This window comes from Anguilla rostrata, chromosome 7, assembly GCF_018555375.3.
Source record: "Anguilla rostrata isolate EN2019 chromosome 7, ASM1855537v3, whole genome shotgun sequence".
Taxonomy (NCBI): domain Eukaryota; kingdom Metazoa; phylum Chordata; class Actinopteri; order Anguilliformes; family Anguillidae; genus Anguilla; species Anguilla rostrata.
This window is the reverse complement of record NC_057939.1, coordinates 33,473,254-33,497,557: the sequence shown is the minus strand read 5'-3', so window position 1 is coordinate 33,497,557 and position 24,304 is coordinate 33,473,254. Positions and strand designations below refer to the sequence as shown.

The following is a 24,304-nucleotide window of genomic DNA, read 5'->3' as shown; positions in this document are numbered from 1 at the left end:
AGAGACATTCATTGAATGTTGTCCATTGCTAGTTCTTTTAAAGTAGGTAGACGACCGTTTCAGGTTTGAAGAGTGTTGAAATGATGAAGAATATATTTCAGAAACAGAAAGGAGTATTCCCACAAAGATTATACAGTTGCAAAAGCAAAAAAAATTTTAGTTAGCAAGCAAGCCAGTGTAACAAATAAAAGATTTGCATGAGTCCGAGGTGGGATTTGATCTTGTGCCTCGAACTCCGCCATAGATATCTTCAGCAAGCATGTTACATCACATTACATTACAGGCATTTGGCAGACGCTCTTATCCAGAGCGACGTACAACAAAGTGTATAACCATAACCAGGAACAAGTATGACGAAACCCCTAGAGAGAAGTACCGGTCCAAGTACAGGGAACAACCGCATAGTTCAACTTGGACCCTGATGGTTAAACTGATTAACACTAACAACGAGAATGGCAACAACGCAATCTATGGAAAAATAAAAATAAATAAAAATACAAGTAGTCGTTAAGACAGTTGATGCGCCTAAGTCACCTATGAAACAGCTGCCTAGTTACAACCCTAAGTTTAGTCATTTACAGGGGGGAAGGGAGGGATGGGGAGAGGTGCAGCCTGAAGAGGTGGGTCTTCAGTCGTCGTTTGAAATGGGTCACAGTCTCAGCTGTTCTGACCTCCACAGGGAGGTCATTCCACCATCGTGGGGCCAGAACAGACAGGAGACGTGTTCTGGAAGTGCAGGTGCGAAGAGGGGGAGGTGCTAGGCGTCCTGAGGTAGCAGAACGGAGGGATCTGTTACCAGGGAACTAGCTGCGAAGGCCCCAAAGTTTTTTGTTTTGTTTGTACTTTTATATATGTCCATTTTGCATGTGTATCCAATGTTTTTTTGGCTTATGTAGCTAAATGTCTAATAGCCGTAACTTGGTGGGATGGGCATGCCTGCCATCCTAATTAGCTCATTTAGCCAGGGTAACTGGTGGAAAACAAAAACCTGCATGCACACCGGCCCTCCAGGACCAGAGTTGCCCACCCCTGCCCTAGGTCCAACAACCAGCTAAAAGCATTCTTGGAGACTCCAACAGGTGACCTGGGCCTTAGCTCTGTATGAATGAAGAGACATACCCCACTACCCTCACTGTCTCTTTCCCTATAGCAGCAATGTGGAATTTCTGCAGTAAAAATTACTGTTGTTATTAATTGCAATGTTGCAACTTTCATCCAACACGAAGACTGCACAGCTCAGGTAATAGACTTTGGAGGAAAAGGAAACCTTGACTGGTCACAAGTATTTCAGAGGTGAGTGTAGGCTGATTGTGCTTTTCCAAACTGACAAAGGAAAATGGTTGTTTTGACATGGCTATTGTCTACAATCTTAAACCAATGTGCCTTTGGAAAGTATTCAGACTTTTTCTGCCTTTTGTTACGTTACAGCCTTATTCTAAAATTGATGAAATTCATTTTTATTCTCATCAATCTACACACAATACCCCATCATGACAAAGCGAAAACAAGTTTAGAAATTTTTGCAAATGTATTAAAAATAAAAAAACTGAAATATAATATTTACATAAATATTATGACCCTTTGCTATGACACTCAATTGAGCTCAGGTCCATCCTGTTTCCATTCATCATACTTAAGCTGTTTCTACAACTTGATTGGATTCCACCTGTGGTAAATTCAATTGATTGGACATGATTTGGAAAGGCACAGACCTGTATAAGGTCCAACAGTTGACAGTGCATGTCAAAGCAAAAACCAAGCTATGAAGTCAAAGGAATTGTCCGTAGACCTCCAAGACAGGATTGTACAGATACAGATCTGGGGAAGGATACAAAAAATGTCTGCAGCTTTCAAGGTACCGAAGAACACAGTGGCCTCCATTATTCTTAAATGGAAGAAGTTTGGAACCGCCAGGACTCTTTCTAGAGCTGGCCACCCGGCCAAACTGAGCAATTGGGGGTGATGGGCCTTGGTCAGGGAAGTGACCAAGAACCTGATGGCCACTCTGACAGAGCTCCAGAGTTCCTCTGTGGAGATGGGAGAACCTTCCAGAAGGGCAACCATCTCTGCAGCACTCCACCAATCAGGCCTTTACGCTAGAGTGGCCAGACGGAGGCACATGACAGCCCGCTTGGAGTTTGTCAAAAGGCACCTAAAGGACTCTCAGACTATGAGAAACAAGATTTGCTAGTCTGATGAACCCAAGATCTAACTCTTTGGCCACAAGCGAAGTGTCACGTCTGGAGGAAACCAGGCACCCCTCATCACATGGCTAATACCATCCCTACGGTGAAGCATGTTGGTGCAGGATCATGCTGTGGGGATGTTTTGCAGAGGCAGGAACTGGGAGACTAGTCAGAATTGAGGGGAAGATCAACAGAGCAAAGTACAGAGAGATCCTTGATGAAAACCTGTGCCAGAGCATTCAGGACGTCAGACTGGGGCGAAGGTTCACTTTCCAACAGGGCAACAACCCTATGCACCCAGCCAAGACAACGCAGGAGTGGCATCGAGACAAGTCTGTGAATGTCCTCGAGTGGCCCAGCCAGAGCCCGGACCTGAACCTGATCGAACATCTCTGGAGAGACCTGAACATAGATGTGCAGCAATGCTCCCCATCCAACCTGACAGAGCTTGAGAGGATCTGCAGAGAAGAATGGGAGAAATACCCCAAATACAGGTGTGCCAAGCTTGTAGTGTCATACCCAAGAAGACTCAAGGCTGTATCGCTGCTAAAGATGCCTAAACAAAGTACTGAGTAAAGGGTGATATTTGTGAGTGATATTTCAGTTTTTTTATTTTTAATAAATTTGCAAAAATGTCTAAACCTGTTTTCGGTTGGTCATTATGGGATATTGTGTGTAGATTGATAACAATAAAAATGAATTTAATCCATTTTATAATAAGGCTGTAACGTGACAAAATGTGGAAAAAGTGAAGGGGTCTGAATATTTCCCGAAGGCACTGATTGGCCTGAATGGAAGAGGATATTCCAGACTAAAGTATAATGAAAGACTGTGCATGGAGGAACGATCAATGATTCCCTCAGGATTATCACTAATCTCAGAACATGACAGAAAATGACTCCGTAGTTTTATCCTTGTGAAGAGAGGTAGCAAAAAGTACTGAAAACATGCGTGCCAATATAATGAGAAATTATTACTTGTTTAAAACAACTTTTTCTTTGAACAATTATATTAGTATAAAATAATAATCAATCAATCAATCAAATTTTATTTGAATAGCGTATTTTACAGCAGTTGTCACAATACGCTTTACAGACAACCCTGGCCTAAACCCCCACAGGAGCAAGCCTAAGGCAACAGTGGCAAGGAAAAACTCCCTGTGGCAGATGGGAAGAAACCTTGGAAGGAACCAGGCTCAAGGGGGAAACCCATCCTCCTCTGGTCGGCTCAGGGTGCCGACTGGTGACCAGCATGTCAACCAGTTTTATAAGATATGTGATGTGGCTCAGATGATGGGTGGGGCCGGGTGGTGGTGATGGGGAACAGCAGGTGGCGACAGATGTGGGCAGGGTGGAGGCAATGACGAAGGAGAGGCTGGACCGCAGAGGTGGGGGAGACCAGACGACTCTAAGCACTCTCGAGGGTTGGGGCAAGAGCCCTGCCGGCAGCGTGAGGAAGAGGGTAGAAAGCCAATTAGGGAATTTGCAATATAGCAGACAGTGAGTAAGGTGGCAGTGGTATGTATTGGGGGGACCCCGCCAGGAGTAGAATATGGCTGCATATCTACTAGGACAGGGATGGAGAGCCCATGCAGTCATGAGGGGTAGACAACCATACCCGCCTATCAAGAGCCAGCCCATGTAAAGTCAGGTCACTGCTGATTGACAGGTGACAGTAAGGAAAGGATTGCCACCTACAAAGCTCTATGACTACAGGCTTCTTGCACCCTGTCTCTAGACTACAACTGATTGTAAGCCTGAGCATAGAGGTGTGTTTTTAATCTAGATTTAAATATTGAGACTGTGTCTGACTCCTTTATAAATTTTGGAAGCTGGTTCCACAGTAGTGGGGCCCTGTAGGAGAAAGCCCTACCACCTTTTACGTTTTTGGAAATTCTTGGGACTACCAAGTAGCCTGCGTCTTGGGATCGGAGTGACCTGTGGGCTTATAAGGTAGGAGCAGGTTAGATATGTACACAGGTGCACGTCCATGCAGAGCTTTAAAAGTCAGGAGCAAAACCTTAAAGTCTATCCTATGCTTAGTGGGTAGCCAGTGAAGCGACGCTAGTACTGGTGTAATGTGCTCATACTTCTTAGTTCTGGTCAAGATACGAGCAGCTGGAGCATTCTGCACAAGCTGGAGACTCTTTAACAAGTTATTAGGGCAGCCAGAAAGCAGGGCGTTACAGTAATCTAACCTAGACGTAACAAATGCATGGATCAATTTTTCCGCATCCCCGACTGACAGGAAATGTCTAATTTTAGCTATGTTGCGCAGCTGAAAGAAGGCAATTCTGGATATGTTTTTTATATGGGTGTCAAAAGATAGATCAGGATCAATGGTGACACCAAGGTCTTTAACGACCATATTAGGTTTAGCCAAACAACCATCACAGTTTAAGGTGAGAGTAGACAATTTCTCCCTTAATATTTTGGGACCTAAAACCAACATTTTAGTCTGAATTTAGGAGCAGAAAATTTGAAAGCATCCAAACCTTGATATCTACAATACAGGCCTCTAACCGTGAAAGCGGCAGTGCTTCGCCAGGTTTAATTGAAATATAAATCTGGGTATCGTCCGCATAACAGTGGAACTCTACGCCATGTGCCCGGATAATATTGCCAAGTGGTAGCATATATAGTGAGAAAAGTACTGGTCCTAGCACTGATCCTTGTGGAATACCGTATTTCATTATTGAGGAGCTGGATTCTTTTTCTTTTAATTTGACAAACTGTTTCCTGTCACATAGATATGATCCAAACCATGCGAGTGCCTGTCCATGAAGTCCAACACAGGCCTGGAGTCTGTCCAGTAGAATTCCATGATCAATTGTGTCAAAAGCTGCACTCAGGTCGAGGAGCACAAGAACCGACACAGAGTTACGGTCGGCTGACAGTAGTAAATCATTTGTAACCTTGATAAGTGCGGTTTCTGTGCTGTGGTGGGGTCTAAATCCAGATTGGAATACTTCATGGATACCGTTAGAGCTAAGGTATGCACTTAGTTGCTTAGCAACAGTTTTCTCCAATAATTTTGATAGAAATGGAAGGTTTGAAATAGGTCTATAATTTTCCAATTTATCAGGTTCTAGGTTTGGTTTCTTCAATAACTCGCCTAATAACTGCCACTTCAGTGACTCGAGTACATATGCTGTGACTAGGGATGTGTTAATGATTTTTAGTATATGCTGGCCTAGTACTGGAAATAGTTTTTTTTAATCCAGTTTGAAGGAATAGGATCGAGTAGACAGGTCGTCGGTTTTGAAGACATAACTAATTTGGATAACTCAACCATGCTAATGGGCGTAAAACAGTTTAGTATCGCTGTCTGTAAATCTTCCTGTTCTAACCAGGTGCGGGGCTGTTTATTAACATTAACAGAAATAGTGCATGATGGAGACAATTTGGAAATCTGGTTTCTAATAGCCTCAATTTTCTGATCGAAAAAGTTCATGAAGTCAATGCTGCTAAGTTTGAAGGGATAAGTTGAAAACTCTGTTTTTTAGTTAATTTATCCACAGTACTAAATAGAAATTCTGAGTTATGTCTGTTTTGTTCAATTAGTTTTGAGAAAAAGGCAGATCTAGCAGACGCAAGAGCTTGCTTATACTGAAGAAAGCTGTTTTTCCATGCAAAATGAAATACTTCTAGCTTAGTTGACCGCCATTTTCGCTCCAATTTTCTAGTAGACTGCTTCAGGGCCCAGGTGGTATCATTGTACTATGGAGTGTGCTTTTTCCGACTAGGGTTTCTTCTTTTAAGGGGGGCAACAACATCAAGAGTGTTCCTGAGGGTAAGGGTTAGCTGGTTAGTCAATTGGTCCAGAGCAGCTTCATCAGCATTTTCATCAGCCTTTTCTTCAGTAGAGAGGAATGACTCCGGAAGCATATCTAAAAACTTTGGAATAGCCTCAGGGTTTACTGATCGGCTGTAGTAATGTCTAGGCTCTGATACAGGAGGATTTGATAATTAAACGCCTTAATATTAAACGTAATGAGGAAATGATCTGATAGTCTAGGGTTATGAGGTGCGATGGTAAGATTTACCACACTAATACCATGGGACAGAACTAAGTCTAAGGTATGGCCACGGTAGTGAGTAGGCTCACAAACATTCTGTACAAAACCAATGGAATCAATGATAGAGGCAAAAGCTGTTCCTAGGGGGTCACCATTTTTATCCACATGTATGTTGAAATCACCAACAATTATGACCTTATCTGCTGAAATTGCAAGGTGTGATAAAAACTCAGCAAATCCCCTTAAGAAATCAGAATAAGGCCCGGGTGGCCTGTAAACAGACACAAGAAAAAATGACTGCCCGCTAGCACTTTTATTAGCTAGATCGGGCTGTACACAGTTAGTAATAAGAACTTCAAAAGAGGAGAACATATGTGCTTAGGCACTAGACTCAATAAGGACTGATAAATAGCTGCAACGCCTCCCCCTCTGTCTGATGGACGTGACACCTGAGTACCTATGAAACCCACAGGAGACGCTTCATTAATCGCAACATATTCATCAGGTCTTAGCCAAGTTTCAGTCAGACATAATACATTGAGATTATGGTCTATTATCAATTCGTTGACAAGATCTGCTTTTGGAGTGAGTGATCTAACATTTAATAGTCCAATTTTTAAGGATGGTTCACTATGATTAGTAGCAGCATGCCGTGTTTTTATGACAATTAAGTTCTCCACATCAATTCCACGGTTAGCTTTACGTTTGGCATAGATGCGTGGAACAGACACAGTCTCAATATAACAGATATCAGATTCTAGTTTAAGAGTATTAATTAAAGGGGCTTTTGAAATACTATTTCTGTTAGCTAGCTGTGAAACGCACCTTGCAGACAGAGGCGTAGGGCCATATGTCTGGGACACAGGTATAAAGAAACGAGCAGGCAAACACGCAAGGTTAGAAGCCTGCGGCCTGGCCGGTGCCCTGATGGAGTGTCACGATCTGGCCTTATTAAGACTAGCAGCTATGTTGTTCGATAGGACACGAGAACCTCTCCAGCTCAGGTGGAGTCCGTCTCTCTTCAATAGGTCAGGCCTTCCCCAGAAATCAGGCCAATTGTTAATAAAGCCTATGTCACTAGATGAGCACCACTCTGACAGCCAGAGATTTAGCGAAGATAGCCTGCTGTAGACCTCATCGCTCCTACAAGCTGGAAGCGGGCCAGAGCAAATTACTTTCCGACACATCTTTTTATCCACTGCACACACTGATATAAAATTATTTTTGGTGACCTCCGATTGCCTCAATCGGATGTTGTTTGTGCCGATGTGGATAACAATCCTAGAGTATTTACGTTTACTTTTAGCCAGCACTTTTAAATTTGCCTCAATGTCGGTGGCTCTGGCACTAGGAATACACTGTACTATAGCCGTGTTTCCACCGCAGGAACTTTACCCCGGAACAAGGAACCTTTTGAGGAACTCAGGAATACACTGTACTATAGCCGTGTTTCCACCGCAGGAACTAGGGTCTAAATTTAGTTCCGGGGTCTTTATTTTACCCCCCAAAAAGTTCCTGCTCGGGGGGTAGTACTTTCCGAAAGTACAGGAACCTTTTGGGTGGAGCTTGCAGCGCTGAACATTTCTGATAGGTCGAGTACTCGCAGCATTTTTTTGTGTTTATTTTCAGCCGCCATGTTTAAATGGACTGCATTTATATAGCGCTTTTATCCACAGCGCTTTACAATTGATGCCTCGTTTAAAAATCTGCAGCCGCAAACCGATTTATTTTCATAATAACTTCAAATCAAACTTGTATGTTATGCGGCGCAGTAGCCTAGTTTTGGTTATAGCCTGCCAACGTCTTGGAATTATAACGTGTGCTCTTCTGTTCTTTTCTTGCTTTAGTATTCGTTTTATAAAATGCTAAGCATTCGTGCTGGGACAGCATATTACGTACCAAAACATTCAAACGGATTAATTCGGTTGCTGAATATTTTCTTCCGGATTTTCTTTGTTAGCCCGTTGTAATTGACTCAAAACGTTTGATACAGTTATGTGAGGTATGCGGTAGTTCTGCGTAATTCACATTGGTGATACAGTAAAAAAAGCAAACTGGAAATCACCTTCCGCACTTTTTGACAGGGTAAAATAACAGGTTAATTCTAGTAATCGTCCCTTTAGCTTTTTCAGACTGCCGTAATTTTACTCCGCCATTCTTCAATTCCATAAAAAGACCAGGAAGACTATGGACTAATTTATGGTGCATGGTTCGCATCTGGAGGGCACACTTCGCTGCTCGGCTAGCAGTAACTTCGAAGGAAAGCAAATGGTGGTTGTACCACTGCTAATTTAAATTTTCACGCAAGTCCGAGTTTTCGTTCTATTCTTGTCATTTTGCGATTAGCCTATATGGAACTGACGATGAGAAAATAATCAAACAGCAAATTGTTTACAACGTGTGCATGTTTTCTGCTGTTGTTGCCAGTTATATTGGAAATATGAATGCATTCTGTCGCCTCGGATGTCAAGACATGAAAGTGAATGTTCGTATAAAAACATAATGAATGTGTTTGAGAGGATATATAAAACAGTTACAATATGACTATTGGCCTGTTATATCCTATTTGTTGCATAACAACGGTCCAAGTTCAACTACCAATGACAGTTTTGCTTGACAATGGTAAAATATGCCCAAACGGCTGCAGAAGAATATTTCAATTCCAGGTGATTAAATCGATAAAAATCAATAAATACAAAAGTAACCATATACAGTCATTGTTGGTAGCCCGTTGTATAAGTGGAATAAACCCCTCCGGGCTGTCACGGTTATTAGAAAATAATGTAGGCTACTTCGGTGCTAGTATGGGGTTACAGAAGAAAGCATAGAACAGATGGACCGACGACAACGTCGCTTTTTCATACGTCAGTTGGCTAATTTGCCTAATCTTCGCGGGACTTTAGACCGCGGTGGAAACGCAGACAACCATGGGCTGAAGGAACCTTTTAGTTCCTTGAAAAGTAGTTCCTGGGACTAAAAGTTGCGAGTTGGGTGGTGCTCGGCGGCCCTGGGCTTCTTTGGTACCGTGATAAAATCGTCCTGCAGCAAGGACACTGGCTCGCATCTAAACTAGCATCCCGCTCGGGTAAAAGGGAGTCTAAGAAAGTCTCACTCTCCTGAATCTGATATAAAGTCCGGATGCGCTTCTCTAACTCAGCTATTTTCCATGCCAATTCTAAATTAAACTGACACTTAGAACAAGTACCAGAATATACAGCACTGGCACAAATTATGGAAGCATTAAATTTATAAAGAGATTTTGAAAAAGCAGTATTTTGGTAATTTCTCTTTTTGTCTTAATAAATGTTATATGTAATACATGTAATTTGTTAAACAATTTCCTGTAATGTATTAGTTCATACCTACATAAATGAGCAGTGTAATGCATCTTACTGTTGGATTTTTAGATATTATAATCAGGTTGAACATGTATTTCTTTGTCCATTATGTTTCTACATAAAATTCATGAAAAGAAAACCGTTTTTTGGCTTTTATTCTTTACTTATTGACACGTAATATCATTACCACTCATGGTCGAAAAGATAACAGATTTTAATACTTTTTACAGACAAAAATGGCTTGAATAAACAAGCGAAGAAAGGGCACAGATAAAGGTTTTAAGAGTACTAGACTTCTTTAGCCACAGTGCTCCTTCTTTTTTCAAAGCAGGGCTATACAATTTTTCTTGCATGCAAAAACCATTTTGAATCTTGCTTATTACAAAAAATGTATACAATGAGCACCATAATTCATTGGACAGTGACACATTTTTGTTATTTTGGTTCTGTACTCTAGCACTTTGAGTTTGAAAGGATACCATGACAATGAGGTTGAAGTGCAGACTGTCAGCTTTCATTTGAGGGTATTTTCATCCATATCGGATGAACCGTTTAGAAATGACAGCACCTTTTGTACCTGGTCCCCCAATTTTAAGGTACTACAAGTATTTGTTGAATTGGCTTCACAGATGTGTTTCGTTAGGCAGGAGTATTCATTTGTGTCGTTAGTGAATGCAGAAGAGAGCTGTTGATGTCTGTCTTGATTCTAGACTTTGCAATTGCCTTTGGAGATTGTTGTTGGGGTTTGACAACATGAGGAAGACAGCAGTGTTGATGCAAATTAAGCTGGCTGTCATAAGGCTCAGAAATGAAAATCAATCAATCAGGAACATTGCAGAAACCCTGAGCAACAGTTTGGTTCATCATTAACAAGAAAAAAACAACTGGTGAATTCAGTTATGTCAAAAGACCCGGTAGACTGAGGAAGACCACTGTAGTGGATGACCGGAGAATACTCTCTATGGTGAAGAAAACCCCCTGACAACAGCCCAACAGATAAAAAACACTCTCCTGGATGCAGGTGTAGATGTGTCTACCATACGTAGAAGACTACACCAGCAGGACTACAGAGGGTACACTACAAGATGCAAACCACTGATAAGCCTGAAGAACAGAAAGGCGAGATTACAGTTTGCTAAAAAGCACCTAAAAGAGCCCCAGGAGTTCTGGAACAAAGTCTTGTGGACAGATGAGACAAAGATTAACATGTACCAGAGTGATGGAAAGAGGAAAGTGTGGAGAAAAAAAGGAAATGCCCATGATCCAATGCATACCACCTCATCCGTGAAACATGGTGGAGGGGGTGTTATGGCTTGGGCCTGTATGGCTGCCAGTGGAACGGGTTCACTTGTCTTCATCGATGATGTGACTGCAGACAGAAGTAGAACAATGAATACTGAAGTCTACAGAAATATTTTATCTGCTCAGATAAAACCAAATGCCTCCAAACTCATTGGACAGCACTTCATCATGCAACAAGACAATGACCCGAAATATACTGCTAGAGCAACGAAGGGGTTTTTAACGGCCAGAAAGTGGAAAATCACCAGATCTGAATCCAATTGAACATGCATTTTACATGCTGAAGAGTAGACTGAAGTCCCTGAAACAAGCAGGAACTGAAGATGGCTGCAGTACAGGCCGGGAAGATACCCAGGGTCTGGTGATGTCTATGCGTTGCAGACTTCAAGCAGTCATTGCATGCAAAGGATATGCGACCAAATATTAAAAATGATTACTTTATTCTACATTATGTTAAACTGTCCAATATTTTTGATGCCCGAAAATGGGAGGCACTATGTACAAAAGGTTTTATAATTTCTAAACGGTTCATCCGATATCTATGAAAATACCCTCAAATTAAAGCTGACAGTCTGCACTTCAACCTCATTGTCATTGTATCCTTTCAAACTCAAAGTGCTAGAGTACAGAACCAAAATAACAAAAAAGTGTAACTGTCCAATAAATTATGGTGCTCACTGTAGATATGCTCCCATCACATGCCACCAAGCTAACCAAGGCGCTGTGAACTGTGTGCGCATAGTGCATGGCCACACCACAAATATCCTTACGCGCTAAAATATCAATTATAAGTTGAACAATGACAGCACCTGAAAAATCCTGCATATCTTGTCCACAGACATGTCATCGTCCTTCAATGTAACCTGTTGGCCTCCTTGAAAGAGAACAAAACTTTCCATTGTCGTTCCCGCGGACATCCAAAATACACGAGAGAGAATTACAAATGGCAACGCGCCCTCTGTTGACATCCTGAATATGTGATCATCAAGCTCGTGGGAGCAACTTCTGGGTCACAACAAAAAAATAAACACAAAATTGAGAGATTTCCACACACATTTTTTTTCTTTCTTAAATTTTTATAGATTTTTTCCAAGCAAGGCATCACAGGGGTCTATACATAAAATAATATAATACATCATGAGCACACTAATTACAAGCATACATCATTACAAATATTTCATAATCTGAATGAGGGCAAAAAAAAAAAAAAAATTAACAGAAACAGAAAAAGCATTTATTTGTATTAAATCTTGAGGGAAGGGGAAGCAAAATATAACTGAAAGTTCGAGGTATCGAAGTATCAATCGTCCTCTCCAGGGTGAGTACGCTCCTCCTGGAGAGACAAAGGGAACAATGGTTAGGAGCGTGTGATTGGGTACTGGTCAGCCCGGTCCAGGTCTGTCTCCTCTCCTTTCTCCTTCCGGCCTTGTAGGACTAGTCCTTTCAGCGCAAAGAGACTACTCCCACAGTCAGACAGTTGAAAGCTGAAATCATGGAATTTGTATTCTTTGAGTTGGTTCACAGCAGCTTACCGCCCCAGGAACAGGTGAGGAGAGAAGCCAGGCGTAGTTTCTTTCCCTAGCCCCAGCCAGCCTCTCACTCCTTTGTGCTGCTTCTTATAGTCTGAGGCAATCTACTCAAGCAGTCTCAGGTGTGCTGCAGCAGAGTGGAAAATTCTGCATACCTGCACTCTGCTGTAGCCCTGTCCTTGGTGCTTAACTTACGGCTTATTTACGTGACCGGGTGTTTGGCCCCTTCGCGTATCTGCGAGAGCACGGCTCCGATCCCCCCCATGGAAGTATCCGTCTGTAGGACAAATGTCTGGTCAAAGGCCGGGGTTACCAGAACCGGTTCGCTGCAGAGGGTCTATCTCAGGGTGTCAAAGGCGACCTTGGCTTCTGCTGTCCACCTGACTTGGTTCGGTCGACTCTTTGAAGTCAGGTCATGCAATGGTGCGGCTACGGATGCAAAATTGGGGATGAATTGTCGGTAATAGCCAACTAGGCCCAGAAAGGTTCTCACCTGCTTCTTAGTCAGGGGCTTGGGCCACGTTGCAATTGACTCCACCTTCGTGGGTTGGGGTGTCACACACCCTCGTCCAACGGTGTACCCGCGGTAGTCCGCCTTTTCTAACCCCAAACGACATTTGGTTGAGTTGGCCGTCAGTCCAGCCTCCCGGAGGGCGCCCAGTATGCCCTCCAGCCTGGCCAGATGGACCTTCCAGTTGACACTATGGACCACAATGTCATCAAGGTATGCGGCCGCATACTCCTGATGGGGTCGGAGAACTTGATCCATAAGCCGTTGAAAGGTCGTCGGTGCCCCGTGGACCCCAAAGGGCAGGACTTGAAAAGGCCATCCGGTGTCACAAAGGCGGTCATCTCTTTAGCCTGGGGGGAAAGTGGAACCTGCCAATACCCGCGGGTGAGATCCAATTTGCTGAGGAATCTGGCCGGCCCCAGCCGTTCAATCAGCTCATCTACCCTGGGCATGGGGTAAGCATCAAAACGCGAAATTTCGTTTAATTTCCTAAAGTCGTTGCAAAACCTACGGCTACCATCTGGTTTGGGTACAATAACGATTGGACTTCTCCAGGAACTTTGACTATTCAATGACCCCCATCTGCAGCATCTTTCTGACCTCTTCCCTGATGGCCTCACGCTGGGCCTCGGGGATTCGGTCTAACCTTCTTCCCCGGTTCGGTGACGATGTCGTGCTCTGTTATCGAGGTCCGCTCTGGTAGGTCAGAGAACACATCTCTATTCCGATCCAGGAGTTCTCGGAGGTCCTGGACCTGGTGAGTCGTCAGCTGCTTCCCCATGGTTACCTTGGGTGTGACCTGGGGAGAGAGGTGAGCAGAGAGCGCCTGGGCCGGTGGTTGTTCAGCTTCATACCACCGTTTGAGCAAGTTAACGTGGTATATTTGGGTGGTACGCCGCCGTCCCAGTTGTCTGACCTTAAAATTGACGGGTCCGGTTTTCTCGGTCACTTCATATGGCCCGTGCCATTTAGCCAGAAATTTACACTCATGTGTCGGAACTAAAACCATCACCTTATCCCCCGGCTTAAACTCTCTCACCTGGGCTCCGCGGTTGTACACCCAGGCTTGGGCCAGCTGGGCCTGCTGCATGTGCTCCCGGACCATAGGCTATATGGAGGCCATCCGTTGGTGCATCTGCTCCACGTGTTCAATGACCGTGCTATGGCACAAGGGTTGCTGCTCCCAGGTCTCTTTGGTTCGGTCCAGCATTCCTCGGGGTCGTCGCCCATACAGCAGTTTGAAGGGGGAGAATCCTGAGGACCCCTGAGGTACTTCACGAATGGAGAACATTAGATATGGCAGAAATTAGTCCCAATCCTTACCATCTGTCTCTATCATCTTCCTCAACATCTGTTTTAAGGTGCGCTTAAATCTCTCTACCAACCCGTCGGTCTGCGGGTGATAGACCGAGGTCCTCAGCTGTTTCACCTTCAACAGGTGAGACATCGCCTTCAGTGTTGTGGACATAAAACAGGATCCCTGGTCAGCGAGTATTTCTGATGAGATACCCACCCGGCTGAACAACAGGAACAGTTCTCTGGCTACCATTTTCCCGGTGGTCATCCTCAACGGAATAGCTTCTGGAAATCTGGTGGCATAATCCAGGATGACAAGTATATATTTGTGTCCTCGGCTGGACTGTGGGAGAGGGCCCACAATGTCCATTGCGATGCGGCTGAAGGGGATATCAATGATAGGCAGAGGTATTAGTGGGTTCTTATAATTCACCTTGGGGCTGTGGAGTTGACATTCTGCACAGTGGCGACAGTACTCCTCGATGGCTCTCTTTACACCAGGCCAGTAGAACCGTTCATAGGTCTTCTCGGCTCCCAGGTGCGCCCCCAGGAGGTGGGTGTGTGTGAGATACAGGACCTTTGAGACATAAGTCTTGGGAACCAACAGCTGTTTATGACACTCTCCGTTGGTATTATATACCCAATATAACAACCCCTGGTCAACCGTAAAATGTGGGTTTGTCGTTTCACTCACCCCTGGTTGTAGCTGCCCCTCGATCTCCTGGACATCCCTCCATGCCTGAGCCAGGTTGGGGTCCTGAAGCTGTGCCGTCCCAAATCAGCTGTGGTCTCTGGTTGGGTCCCCCTGTCGGTGGGAGAACTCGGAGAAGGTCTCGCTCGGACCCACCTCTTCCAGGGCTGCTGGATTCTCCGCTACGGCTTCTGAGGTGGTGGCGGTGGTGTCCTCAGGGCCGGGTGTTGGCCCTCTCACCTCTACGTCCGGGTCCGCCGTCTCGGACGGGTCTCCCCCAGATAGGCCCGCCCATGCTGGTTGAGCGCCCCCCTCTGTTCTCTGGGTGCTTGCTTCTGGATTCTGCCTCTGAGTGGCGGTTCGTCAGAGCTTCCTTCCAGTATCGATCAAATATGGCACAATCCCGGCCCACCAGGACCGGGACGGGCAGGTTCTCTACAACCCCTGCCCGTACAGCAACCTTTCCCCTTGGGGTTGACATGTCAATGGTGGCGGTGAGATACCGCTTGGTGTCACCGTGAATGCAGGATACGGCAATTTCCTCACCTCGGGCGACTCCAGCAAACTCTGGTCGGACGAGTGTCACCATACTGCCGGAATCGCGTAGGGCCTCAGTATCTCGTGCTGCAATTTTAATGGGAAAGGTTGGTGCTCTTGTTCCCTTATGTGCCCAGCATGTGGTGATGTATCTGCAGGGGAACACTGTCCTTGGTGCTGATCTGTGGAAGCTCACCTGGTCTGCGGATTGCTGTCCCTGGTCCTGAAATCTTCCAACATCTCATTTGGGAGGTAATGCCCACTCACCACTTGCCCCAGTAGTCGCCAGTGGCGGTAGGCCTGGCTGCCCTGGTCCTTCTTGTGCTCTCCTGTCGAGCACCGATAGGGCCTCAGATACGTACATATATACATGTACATATATATACATATAAATAAATAAATAAATAGGGAAAGGAAAAGGGGGTCAGGGGCAACATAAAAGCTATAGTTATAATCATGGGCGCATAAAGAGAAAATGAAAAAAACAGAAATCAATTAACACCAATACTAGGGTTGAGCCGAATACTCGGATGAAACAAGTATCCGGTACGGATAATGTACTTTTTACGAGCACGAATATCATCCAAGTACAATGTGTCAATATCCATACTCGTGATGAAGAAAAATCCTCATTGGGTAGCTGTGTCCAGTGTGTCCACATCGTTCCGTGATAGGCCAGTCACACACAGAGCTCCTCCTCTACACAGAGCTTACATAGCTCGCTGCTGCTGCGCGACACAACATAATCGTCACAGCTACTCTCTTTACATCTATTATCTAATCTATTATTGTCATATATTCTCAATAAAATAAAGTTTGCAATTCTCAGATTCGGCTCAACACATTATTCTCACCATAGCTAAACACACATTTACTGGACATTCACACGTAAGCACATATTACTGATTACAAACGGACATTTCTAAATTTTCTAGCTTCTAGCTTCTAGCTTCTAGCTTGCAATTCCCAGAAAACCACCCTCGGTCAAAAAGAATTACAGAGATAATAGGTAAAATGATTTGCACTGATCTTGAGCCTTTCTCTGTGGTGGAGAGGAGAGGTTTCAAGTCACGTGTTGCCTTTCTAGAGCCCAAGTATAAGATCCCATCAAGGCACTTTCAGTGGAACTGTAGTGCCTGAGTTGTATGAAGCAATGAGAGGGGAGTTGGTCCAGTCACTTAAGGCAGCTGAGGGAGGTGTCATCAACCTCACTACTGATCTCTGGACCAGCAACCACAATGCTCATGCATATCTCTGTATTACTGGGCACTGGTGTGAACGTGTTGGGGAGTCTTCAGTACAGAGGAAAGCAGGGCTGCTAAATGTTGGTGTGCTGGACATTGAGCACACGCCAGACAACATTTTGTGCTGCCTTAAGGAAAAGATAAGAGAGTGGGAAGAGTCTGTTGGGCAGTCTATTACAATAGGGTTTATTGTTTCAGATAATGCAGCCAACATGGTGAAGGCTTTGAGGGATTATGGGCACAACATCCGTTGCATGTCCCATACGCTTCACTTGGTGGTGACTAAAGCACTGGAGCTGAACAGGATTGTGACATCCATTCTCTCCAAGTCCAGGAGCATCTCTGGCTTTATTCATCGCTCAAGCAAAGCCACCAACAGACTACATGAGCTGCAGATGCAGCTGGACCTCCCCTTGCACACGCTCATAACAGATATAAGAACAAGGTGGAACTATACGTTCTATATGCTCCAGTGGCTGGTGGAGCAGCGCAGGGCTGTGCAGATTATGACACAGGAGTCCATCATGGGTAAAGCTCCAACAATCATCTTCCCAAATGAGTGGAGATTAGCATCAGACATGATGACTGTTCTTAGTCCTTTTGAGAAGGTCACACGGGCACTCTCAAAACATAGTGCCTCCATCTCTGAGGTCATCCCCCTACTGCATGGCTTGTGCTCCATCATCAGATCACTGCATTTGGGAACTCTTGCAGTTGGTGAGGATGAATCTGATGATGTCATGGCTGATGGTGATGATCAGGATGCCACAGTGGAGCTGGGGCAGGATGTTGCTGCTGAGTCCAGGGAAAAGATATGCACAGCAGATAGGAAACTGGCAGCCAATCTGAGTAGACAACTAGAGTGGCATTTTGAACCCATCTTTTCAAATTCCACATTTCTGCTCGCCACTCTCCTTGACCCCACATATAAGGCCAGCTGTTTCCCAAACAGTGTTGATGTGGAGACACTGAAGAGGACATTAGTCCATAGGATGGAGCTCTGTGGTCCTGTGGCTGCACCTGCAAGAAACACAGAAGAGACACCTGTCACCAGTGGCTGCTCAGTCTTCTCCTTCTTGCAGAAAAAAAAACTGGCTACTCCAATGAGGACACATGCTCCATCAGGTGACGTGGAAGCCTACCTGACAGATGGGGACATCAGCCTTACTGGTGACTCAGTGAAATACTGGTCAGGCAAGCTTCAGTGCTTTGCACTGCAGCTTCTCAGTTGTCCACCTACAAGTGTCCAGTCTGAGCGTGTTTTTAGCATGGCTGGAAATGTGGTCAGTCCACAGCGTGCAAACCTAGACCCTAGTCATGTGGAACAACTGGTCTTCATTAAAGTTAATGACGATTTGAAAAACAGCATAGGACTATTTGATCAGTAGAACAATCTCTCCCACTCCCAATCTCTCTCTCTTTCTCTCACTCACTCACTCAGTCACTCACACATACACACACATAATTAACATTGTGTTTTACTTTGTGTAGAAATAACAAATACCGCCCCCGCCCCCCCAAATAAATAAATACATTTTTAAAAATAATTAAATACAAATGTTAGGTACTTAAAAAAAGCCCTGCGATCACACAGAAACATCACACTGTTTAAATTTAATTTTTAAAAAGTAAAAAAAAAAATCAATAAAAAAGAAATTTATGTTGAGTATGAAAACTCTAGTTCATGCATTTTGCTTCATACTTCTTAATACTGCATGTGTTGTGTTCATTGATTAACTGAAGTTTATTCCAGTTTATAAAAAAACTTGTTCTGTAGTTCTCTTACTCTTGTGATCAAAAACATTGATCTGAAGCTCAATTCTGAGGCTGTTCTGTAAATAGTTTTCTAATAAACAATAAATCTAGCAACTTCTGATCAACCCATATCCATGTCAAGCTTAGCCCCTTAGCGCACATGCCAAATCTGGCCAATCCTTGCTCATTTAGGGGGCACCCTATTTAAAGCTTTATAACTCCAGATGTGAACACCACAGAGACTTGAAAAATGGCTTAAATGAAGCCAGACATTTGTACCATTTACAGTACTAGCTTAGATTCCTTTATATTAATAATTTTGGAAGAAATAAAGTGCCACAAATGAAATTGTTTAGGCCAAAAATCTCAAATGAATTTGCTCTTTTTTAGTTCGCAATGAAATACTGGGAGATTGCATATATACAGCAGGTTAAAGTATACATTTCCTGGATCAAAAACCTCTTGACCACAAGTTCATAAAATATAAGGGTGGATATGTAGAACTACTAAAGATCTATGAAGCAAAAACTAAGCAGTGTACCCAGCATCTCCAAATCTACCCAAAATGTCTAAATTATGCATTGCTGTAAATCACAACAAATTCATGTATTTCACAACAAATCAACTGTTTTTACTCAAGAAACTCACTGTTGTATCATTTTCAAGTGGTAATTACAAACCTGGATATTTGTATATGATTGTCGGTTTTGTATAAAACCAGTTTGATCATGGGCAACTAGGCATGGTAAAACTGGATTAAGATGTAGAGCCAATATTTTTGCCAAGATTTTTGAATCAGTATTTTGAATTGATAATGGCCTATATGATGAAGGATTCGCTGGGTCCTTATTTTCTTTAAGTATAACCTGCATAGTGGCCAGCTGCAGGGATTTGGGAAGTTGTTTCATCTTAAAAGAATGCTGAAACATTTTTGTTAATAATGGTGCAAAAATTGATTTTAAAGTCTTGTGTGCTGCCATATACTTCAGATGGCAGCACATCAGGGCCGCCAGCTTCACTAGATTTTAATGTACTTATAACTTTCTCAACTTCTTCACAAGTAATTTCAGAATCAAGCAAACACCTGTCTTCAACTGACATTTTAGGAAGCTGTATATTGTGGAAGAAATTACTCATCCTGTCTTCTACTGCTGAAATTTCTGACTTATATAATGATGAAAAGAACTCTTTGAAAACTAAAGAAATGTCAGATGAGATGTAAATGAATTTGCCATTCTTGTCCTTAACTTTAGCAATCAAGTTACTGGTAGTCCTATTGTTAATCAAATTTGGCAAATAACGGCCAGATTTATTACCATATTCGTACGTCTTATGCTTTTGTAAGAACAGAGCCTTTTCTGCTTTTTGAGATAACAATGTATTCAATGCAGAACGTACAATCACCACTTTATCCAAGCTTTCTTTTGACATAGTGCATTTGTTTTCTGACTCGGCATCCTGCAATTGTAACTCAAGCCTTCTCTGTTCCTTAATCATTTTCTTCTTTTTAGCTACACAAATATCTGCTTTGGTTGTTTCCCACAGGTTTGATGGATCTGTTTCTTCATTACCACTATTCTCTAAAAACTGTGAAAGTTCTTCTTTGGCCATAGAACAAAATTCAGGGTCAGCTAGTACTGATCTATTACACTGCCAACTAGGACTCTGCTTATTAGGATTAGTAATGGAAATCTCTATGGTAATTGCAGCATGATATGAAATATGGATACTCCCAATACTACATTCCAGTACCAAATCTACTGATATTCTAGGAACCAAAAAATAATCAATTCTCGAATAAAATGTGTGAGGGTTAGTGTAGTGGTAAAAATAGGTTCAGTTTCTGTCCTTTTGTTTCCTATGTTCCAGAAACGTTTTCCCACTTTTATCCACTTCACTGGGAGTTGGGTGCAGTTGTCTGACGCGTGTTGCAATTGAAATAAAAACGTATTATTGTTGTTGCTCTTGTTGAATTTATTCACAAATGAAATTAACATAAACTGCAATAATAAACAAAAACAATATAAAAGTCCATTTAAACTTTTCCAGCTTCCACATGTCCACTTTGGTTTGTGCAAACACGGTCAATGACTGTTTCCGCTCGCACCCGTCTACCGCCGGCCCGCGTCACCACACCATCTTAAATATAATTTATTCCCCCTTCACCTATAGAGGGACACACTCATAAAATAATTAATACACACTAAACAATAAATAACAAATGCATAATAAATTCCTTTATAACTTAAATGTAGAACAGAACAAATAAATGCCACAATAGTTTTTTGGGGTTCTTATTATAATTACTATAAAACCGACATAATGGCTCCTACAGTTAGAGTAAAAAGTAAAATTTCTATTATTGGGGTTTATCAGCCTCCATATATCCACCACTCCTACCTCATCAAGCAATTGCAAAATAAAGCTTCCGGTCTAGGATTCCTTGTCATGGTTCTGTGTTCCTGTCTGTGTTTCCCTTGTTGGGCCGCCAGATTTCTGTTTCGTGTCCTGCTTATACCCTGTGTAATTGTATGATTGTCTTCAATTGTTCAATTATTGGTTCCTGGTTGTCTCGTTTTCCCTTCCCTCTCTGTGGCCTGATTGTTCATGGTGCCCTCCTGTGTCTCGTCAGTGTCTGTTCTATTTAAGTTCCTTCTTCCTTGACTCAGGTGCTGGATCCTTGGTTGTGTTTGGTCGTGTTTGGTCGCTCATGTTCCTGCCCTGTGTGTTCCTGCCATGTTCTGTGTTCCACGCGCTTTTGGATTTTTGGATTTCCTGTGTTCCCTGTGTTTTTGAAGTTTTCCTTTGTGTTGTTTGAAGAGTTGCCCTGCGAGGCCTTTTGTTCCCTTTTTGTTAAGTAAAGTCTTTTGTTCTTACCTTTTGGAGTTTGAGTTTTTCCCCCTCTGCATTTGGGTCCTAACCCCCCACGCACCCTGACATTCCTCTTATATATGAGAGGCTTAGGTTCTTTATCCAGATTATTATCTAAAGCACAATTCCAATCCCCCCCAATTATCATTAAAGGACAGCTATATTTTAACAACAAATCAGACAGTAAAGTAAAAGGTTTGTTGAATATCAGGGGCCGCATATACGTTCAAGATGGTTATACTTTCACCATACAAAAAGCCATGCACAAACACATAGCAGCCATTTGGATCTACCTCGCAATAATCAACCATAAGAGAGACTTTTATGTATAAATATTGCCACACCTCTACTTCTATGATTAAGATAGGCAGAGTATACTTGTCCAACCCAATCTTTCTTCAATTTTACATGTTCAGTATTAAACAGATGGTCTCTATGGCAATGCTACAAGAAACTTGTCATGGTTCTGTGTTTCCCTTGTTGGGCCGCCAGATGGCGGCACTTCTGTTTTGTGTCCTGCTCCCCCCTGTTAATTGTATTATTGTCTCGTTATTCTATCATTGAAGACACAGGTGGGAACAATGATAGAATAACGAGACAATAATACAAACCTCCTTTTCTGGTTTGATTGTTTTTTGAGTTCACCTGTGTCTTGTTACCCCCTGTCTATTTAAGTTCTTTGTTCCCTTGACTCGGGTGCTGGTTCCTTGTGTTTGTTTCCGACTTGTGTTTCACACCGTACGTATCTGCCTGTGTTTTTGACCTGTTTGTGTTTCTGACTTTGTTTCCGCCTGTGTGTTTCTGTGCGTTTCTGCCGTTTGTTTTCTGTACTGGTGTAGTTCTGTTTTCTTGTATTTTTTTTAGTTTTCGTTTTATGCCCCTCGTGGCTCTTTGTTTGTTCTGCTTTTTTTTAATATAAAGTCTTGTTTGTATCAACTTTTTTGAGTTCCGTGTTTCTTCCCACTCTGCGCCTGGGTCCCACCCCCCGTACCGTGACAAAACTCCTCTCCTTTTTGAGAAATGATGATATTTTCTTTACGTTTAATTGGATTTTTACACCCTTTTATATTAAATTTTAATAGTAGATTAAGACAGTCATATTGTGCACTATAAAAAAATCTCATCCCATGCAGACATCCAACATCTCCGAAAATAAATGTTTCCCGTTGTGTCCAGCGAAGCTGGTGGAACCCTATTGTATCCGTTAGGATTATTATTATTATTTGTCTCCGCTAAAATGTCTGAGGCTCAGCAACCATAAGTTGTACACCAACCAAATTTGGTGGGTGGGTTCCTATGGCCCCCCACTACTCAGACGCTACAAATCACCTATGTCGGCCAGATGGTGGCGCTATAACAAAAGGGTCATGTTTAAAAGGTCGTAACTACCACACCGTAAGTCAGATCAACACAAAACTTAATCGACCGATGCATCTGAATGTGCTCTACAACTTTGCCTTTGGGAGCACCTATGTCCGCCATATTTGTTTGCCCGCCATTTGGACTTTTTTATTAGTCGGGGTGCGGAAGAGCTGGAGCTCCAAATCTAAGTGTTACGACATCTAGTAAACTTCTTTACGGCAAGCGACATCCATGCGTCGCGCAAGTAATCCGACACCGTAGGGTCTAGTTTATATCAGTGAGGGGAGGATCTGAACGTCGGGGAAGCAATGGAAGACAGTGCCAGCCAGAGTGCATGCTACGCTATTAAAGGTTTGTTAGTAAAAGCTTTTTGAGAGGATGAATACTTTTCTTTGGCATGGATTCATTTGAAGACAGTATCGGGTGAGTTTGTTTAAAGTTTGTGAGTTTAAATCTGTCATTATGCTGAGAAATAGCTAAACCATTTTATTGGTAGGTTTTGAGTTTCTGTGCACACGCGTGAAAACACGCTGGTATAATAAAACAATGATGGCAATACATATAGTCCGCTTCGTTCCGTTGCTACCATAACATAAACTATATTGTGTCTACAGCTGCAGTTTCTCGCTGAAATTACTAACATTGAATATAAACAAAAGACGCAATTTATGCTGTAGTCTGCCAATGTCTAAATAAATAAGGTAGGCTACTCGCGCGAAGGTAGCAGGGATGGCGAGTTGCTATTTCGTTTTTTGTTTCGTTTTTTTTCAATGTCGTATTTATTATTTGAAATATGTATTATTATTCTATCTGTCTCTGAGGCGCTCTGAAGTGTGCAATCTCTGCTAAACTGAGCAATGGATTGGAATATGTGTCTGTGTTGCACGGTATTCCGAAACTTCAGCAGTTTTTCGGTACTTAAAAAAAAAAAAAGATAAAAAGATACGGTTCGGTATTACAATTTTCCGACATTCGGTAGTTTTGTGTCATATGTAATAGCCAGGGAAATGTGTATCCCATATTACTGATCGAGAGGATGAAAAGTGTAATTTGTCAAAATCTTCGCTAGATGGCAGTAGCAACTAAGGTTGCCACGTGAGGTGACGTTGCGCTTGTGCACTCACTCGTTGATACAGCGTAAGCTTCCACTCAGTTCACTTCAGTGGCAATAGGTGTTCTAATTTGGAAATATTTTATTATAGGAAGATCCTATATTGTTATTAAAGTATGCTGTTTTTACATTACATTACAGGCATTTGGCAGACGCTCTTATCCAGAGCGACGTACAACAAAGTGTATAACCATAACCAGGAACAAGTATGACGAAACCCCTAGAGAGAAGTACCGGTCCAAGTGCAGGGAACAACCGCATAGTTCAACTTGGACCCTGAAGGTTAAACTGATTAACACTAAACAACGAGAACGGCAACAATGCAGTCTATGGAAAAAATACAAGCAGTAGTTAAGACAATTAATGCACCTAAGTCACCTTTTAGATCTGTTTAAAAGTGAAAGACCTGTTTAAAGATTATTTAGTTTACAACTGCTTAATTTTTGAAATATATTTAATATATTTTTCTGTTGTTTAGCTTTGTAACACTATAGGCCTATGCTTATTGAACAGGCTTCAACTTAAAGGTTGTTAAGAAACCAGGTTTTTATTA

The 24,304-nt window shown here is 42.7% G+C and overlaps 1 protein-coding gene across 1 annotated transcript in view; it reads left to right on the top strand.

Annotated features, from left to right (window-relative positions):
- The window catches only part of LOC135258591 (uncharacterized), a 93,284-nt gene extending 72,919 nt beyond the window's left edge, over positions 1 to 20,365 (top strand). Inside the window, 1 exon segment of the mRNA XM_064342057.1 lies at positions 15,567 to 20,365. Within this exon segment, the coding sequence (XP_064198127.1) occupies positions 15,567 to 15,635 (69 nt within the window). The 3' untranslated portion in view covers positions 15,636 to 20,365.
- Positions 20,366 to 24,304: the final 3,939 nt, after the last annotated feature.